This window comes from Tubulanus polymorphus, chromosome 9 (assembly GCF_964204645.1).
Source record: "Tubulanus polymorphus chromosome 9, tnTubPoly1.2, whole genome shotgun sequence".
In the NCBI taxonomy this organism is placed as follows: domain Eukaryota; kingdom Metazoa; phylum Nemertea; class Palaeonemertea; order Tubulaniformes; family Tubulanidae; genus Tubulanus; species Tubulanus polymorphus.
This window is the reverse complement of record NC_134033.1, coordinates 5332389-5338388: the sequence shown is the minus strand read 5'-3', so window position 1 is coordinate 5338388 and position 6000 is coordinate 5332389. Positions and strand designations below refer to the sequence as shown.

Sequence of the window (6000 nt, the reverse complement as noted above, 5' to 3'; positions counted from 1 at the left end):
GTGAGTCCCGCCTATTTATACTACTCAACAGTGGGGAATCCCCAGCTGCGTTTTGAGGCTTGTAAATTATGAGGCTTGTGAATGGCTAGAGTAATAGGGAATACTCAACTGTGATTGGATAGATTAATACTCAACTGTGATTGGATAGAGTAATAGGGAATACTCAACTATGATTGGCTAGAGTAATACTCAACTGTGATTGGCTAATGTAGTTTTCTAAATGGATGATTCTAGAAAACTACATGTATTACGCAATACTCAGCGTGTCGAGGCTTGTAAATTTATGAGACTTGTAATTATATAGAAGTAATAGGGTAGGTTGAACGGTCGAAAAATAAATTCGAGTGTGCGAGAATTTATTTTTCTACCTTTCGACCTTTAGTATAGAACAACTAATACCCTATTACTTATGATATGGAAATGTGATCTTTTCGAGCCTCCGTTCTCAGTGTTTCACTATGCGCACCAGTTCGTCTCGAAATGACTTCAAATTCGCGATATATATGAAAAAATTAACCGCACTATTTGTGATCATAAAAACGCCGCCGATAAGGTAGAATAAATGCTGTATTGGATTTGGTAAATGCCTCAGTTTGTCACACGTAAAGTAAACTAAGTTCAATACGGTAATTGGTGCGTTGAATACGAAAAAGGCTATGATTATGCAAATCAGATTGCGCACGCATCTGCGTTCCTGTTCGGAAGTGTTCTTGTTTTTGAACTTGACATCTCGTCTGGCGAACTGAGTAGCGATCAAAACCGTCGAAAATATCAAACCAACCCAAGGAATGATAGTCACCGTCGTGTAAGAATAGATAACGTTGATTTGTGCTACGACTTCTGAAACGGTGTCCATTTGACAGTTTTTTAAACCAAGCCCGATGGTTTTGATGCGGTAAGTGACTCCTTGGGCGCTTTCCGTAACGGCGTGATAAAGAAAAACCGATACGATAACATTCCGGCGGCGAGCCTGGGTCATAAGTCTCCCAACTCGCAATGTAACCAAAACGGCTATGCTGCGTTCGACGGCAAAACACGACAGAATCCGTGTAGAGGTTTTGATTCCGAAATTGTTGAGCACCATTCCAAATTTACAGGTGAAATCGTTCACGGTGTAGAAAACGTACACACCGTGCGCGGTGCCGACCACGATGTGAATTCGTTCAAGAGACTTCAACGAAAAAGTGACGACATAAATCGAATCAGAGAAAGCTAGCGGTACCAAATACTGGAAGGTGCACGCGTCTAACGTGCGACGCAGACGGAACATGACGACTGCAGACAGTAAACCCCCGGTAACACCGGTCACCATCCAGAAATATATGTAAATATTGAACGTGTACCAAACAGCGTTCTGCCACGTACCGGATAGAAGCATGTGACTAATTGTAACGGTGTCGTCTGTCGAGTTTGTCGAGTTTGCATCAGTGACTGCCATCTTCCAGAGATCTACTAATCCAGTGTACGTAATTATCACGTACAGGATCTTTTCAAATCTACTAAGGTTACCACTTAGTAACCAATCCAATTAGTAAAATCATAGAATTGTGTATTTAAATTTTCGGTATTGCATCAACAAATTTATAAGCTGTTAAACAGCGTGGTCGAAAAATAACGCAAACTCATATTTCCACTTACCACAGGCCTTCAATTTTCATACAGATGGATAGAAAATTACGTTAGAAGGAAAACTACACCAATAAGTCTCGATTCGATTTAGTCATTTTGATTCCAGGGTCATTGTTGTGAACCAGTCAGCGCCTCCATTGGATGACCAATAGCGATAGAACCAGCTCCATTTATACTGTTTAACAAACAGATAATCGTGACCGAACGAAAAGATACAATTTATTTTCAAACTCAACATTATGTAGGAAAGTATGGCATGGCACAATTTAGCTTTGCTTCAGTTGCTGATTCAGCAGGTACTCAACAAAACTTAATCGAAAACTTAGCAGAACATATACGTCCATGTCCCAGTGTCCTTGTACATGTGTAGTATCATCAATAAGGGTTCTCTGATCGTTTGTAGGCAAGGACCATGAATGTTCTCGTTTGATGGAGTACTGGAAGCCTTGTCATCTTTACTCCATGCCAGGACATTCCAAATGACATGCGTCAAAAGCGTGTTAGACCAGAGACAAGATGATGACAATTACAGCCAACCCCCGATATACCGCCCTCCCATGTATCGCCACCCCCGTATACCGCCAGGTTTTCTCAATGTACATCTCAATACAAAAACAAAACTGTGATGACCAGTCAGTCGTGCGGCGACTCTGTTCGCTAACAATACCAACTATCATTCTCTCTAGTCAGGGATATGGGAGGTCAAAATCTTTGATTCGTTTACTTCATCTGTTATGTGGACAAATTATACAGTTTACTAGAAAAGAGGGTAAATTTCCACAAAAATCTCATTTCTATGGGGAAAAAAGTCAAAAATGTATTCGGAAAGTTTCATCATTATTAGAAGTAATAGGGAATAAGTTGTTTCATACCAAAGGTCGAAGGGTCGAGCTCATAAAAAATGAAAAATAAATTCTCGCACGCTCGAATTTATTTTTTATTTTTTATTCACTCACCCCTTCAACCTTTGATATGAAACAACTTATTCCCTATTACTCTAATAATTCCATATGTATGAATAACATATAAACGAATAACATATATAAATGAATAATTTATATATGAATAACTTCTAAAATCAATTATAATAAAAAAATTTGATATTAAAATTGAAGCAAATAAGAAGTACTACTGTCCAACATGTAAAATCAATATAGATAGATCTCAAAAAGCAAGACATAATGAAATTAAATCTCACTTAGAGAATAAATTGAAATTAGAATATAAAGATGATATATTTATGTATTACTATGAAGAATTAAATGAAAAAGAAACATATAAATGTGATACATGTAATCAATCATTCAGTAACCAATAAGGGGTAAAAAATATTCTAGAGCGAAAGGTTTCAGCAAACTCTAACTCTTTTTTCAACTTTTAAGTGTGAGTAAAGTGTGATTGAAATAATTCATATTTAAAACATTGAATATTTATATTTATATGCGTTAGATTCTTAATTTTTTTTACATAAAAAGTGTGAGTAAAGTGTGATCGAATCAATTTTATATTTTAAACATATTTTAATATTTAAATTTGTATGAGTTAGATTTTTAAACATAAAAGTGTGAGTAAAGTGTGATTGAAATAATTCATATTTTAACATTGAATATTTATATTTGAATGAGTTAGATTTATTTCAATAAAAATCTTGTTATAAAAATGAAGAAAGAAGAAGAAGAAACCAAATTTAAAATCGAAATAAAAGAAACCAATAAATTATTTTCACAGTTTTACATTAAACATTATATCCCAGACATATAAAATTGATAATCTTACAATGATTAATCAAATATTATCAAAAGAAACATATTTAATTACTGAACTAGTAGATACTTTTGATAATGGTGTTAAAATCCTAAAATATTTGATACAGTTTTAAATTATAAAGGAACTTTAGTAGAAAACATAATAGATATTCTTCAAACTCCTTTTAATGAAAGAGATAGTGATTTAATACTTTCTAAAAGTTACAACGATTAGATTAACTTAAGAATTGAAAAACGACAATTATATTATTTTATTTTTGATAATAAACAAATTATCTATAATGAAAATTCATCAAATATTGGAATTCAATGTGATTTAGATAATAATAATTCATCAAATATTGGTATTCTATGTGAATCAATTAATAATAATTCTAATAAAGATATTGGAATTCTATGTAATTTAGATGATGAATTTAGAAAATTCAATCCTAATGAAAAAGTGTATTGTTATTGCGGCGGCAAATATTTAAAATCACATAAATCAAAGCATTATCAGACAATTAAACATATCAAATATGGAAAGAATAATAATTCTATATTGAAATAAGATTAAGCTGTATGAGTAATTCAAAATAAGATATTTCAAATTACTTTTAATAGCATTCCTATTGGAAAAAGTGATTTGAAGCATTATTTAGTTGCTGGAGGGCTAATATTGGCTGCATTATACTATTATTACGAGAATATTAGTAAGGATTTGATTAATGAAAATACGAAATTGAATAAGAAATTGAAAAAAATTTAATGGAAACAATCACAGAAATATAAAGAATAAAAAAGTTAATTCAGAAAATGATTTACTCACACTTTACTCACTCTTTTAATTTATAAAAATATTAGAGTAATGGGGAATAAGTTGTTTCATAGCAAAGGTTGAAGGGGCGAGTGAGTAAAAAATAAAAAAATAAATTCGAGCGTGCGAGAATTTATTTTTATTTTTTATGAGCTCGACCCTTCGACCTTTGGTATGAAACAACTTATTCCCTATTACTTACGTAAGCTTAATGATCACGTACGGGATTCCTTTTTTAAATCTACTAAGGTAACCAGTTAGTTAGCACTTCTACAAAATCAATCCAATTAGTATTAAATATCATAGCAGCAATTATGCCTTAAAATTCCCGGTATTGCATCAACAAATGAGAACAGTTATACAGATTGGTGGAGAAAATGCTACCTCATACTTCCACTTATTACAGACTTTCAATTTTCGTATAGATGGATAGGAAATTTCATTAGCATGAAAACTATACCAATAACTCTCGATTCGGTCAAGTCATTTTGATTCCAGCCCGGCCCTTGTTGTCAGTGAACCAGTCAGCGCCTCTATTGAATGAATATCGATAGGACCAGCTTCATTTCTACTGTTTAACAAACAAATAATCGTGACGAACCAGAATAAAACACTTTATTTTCAAACATAACTTCATGTCGGAAAGTATGGCACGATTGAGCTTTTCAGCTAGTGATTCAGCAGACACTCGACTAAACTTAATCAAAAACATAACAGAACATTTACATCGATTTCCCAGTATCCTTCCTTGTACATGAGGATATCAATAAGGATTCTCGAATTTTCGTCCAAGTAGGCCTACAAAATCATCATCTGTTTGTTCCGGTGAGACTGGCAAAAATGCAGTACGGTAATTAGTAGATGGAAGTTAAATAATCATTGCAACTGCGAGCATTTTGTGGTTTTAAGACGAAACCATCTTTGAACCTATTGGATAACTGAACTTCTACAGAATTTGATGTTCCAATCAAAGGTAATGGCATTACCGTGGATGTAAAAGACAACTATGGTTTTAATATGTTATTTGATCGGATAATTCTATGAAGTAACATCCGAAAAACCGGTCAGAAAAATGTATACATCGACAAAACAGGTGTGAGAGAAACATTACATTCACTATAATTATCAATATTAGCATATCTAGAGAATCTCGGTGTACATATCAAACTAGATGTGAATGGGACGAGCACAACTAACTGCCGCACGTTGTAGAGATATCGTTAAGTACTATTAACCAAGAAATATGACGGCAAGCGCCATTAAAAATTCATAGATTTGACAAGTGATCAGGTGAATTCATCGTGATAAGGACCGACTTTTGGATGCAAGAGAACAAACTTTAAAACGGGCATCAGTGTATAAATTGATGCAGTGCAGAGAGTCAGTGCGAGGCAAAACGAATTTAAAAGACAATTAGCGTAAGATAAAGTTAAAACTGCGGAATCTGCGACTAATTGGGAAAAGTAGCCGCCGAATTTCCAAACGCAAGAGCGCGACGATGTAGAATGACCAGTGACACAGTACGATAGCTTCCAGACCTGTTCACTACAGGTTTTACTAAGATAAGTTCGACCTACGAGCAATTATCTCAATAATTGATACCGGCAATAGCTCGTAGGTTCCAGGCCCGTACACAGGATTCTTTTTACTAGGGGGTTCTACTTGGGGTAAAAAGGGCAATGTCACAAAAAAGGTAGGCCTACCCAAGATGGTTATGGCGGTGGGCTGGACTGTGCGATCGCTGCAGGGAAGAGAACATTTTGATATTTTACCTGTTTTTTTTATCAAATTCCTGCAACCAGGACCTTA

The 6000-nt window shown here is 34.3% G+C and overlaps 1 protein-coding gene across 1 annotated transcript; it reads right to left on the bottom strand.

Moving 5' to 3' along the window:
- Nucleotides 1-445: 445 nt before the first annotated feature.
- Nucleotides 446-1438, bottom strand: LOC141910486 (uncharacterized). Its single transcript, XM_074801178.1, has one exon. It carries the CDS (start codon nucleotides 1436-1438, stop codon nucleotides 446-448), a length of 993 nt encoding a protein of 330 aa, XP_074657279.1.
- Nucleotides 1439-6000: the final 4562 nt, after the last annotated feature.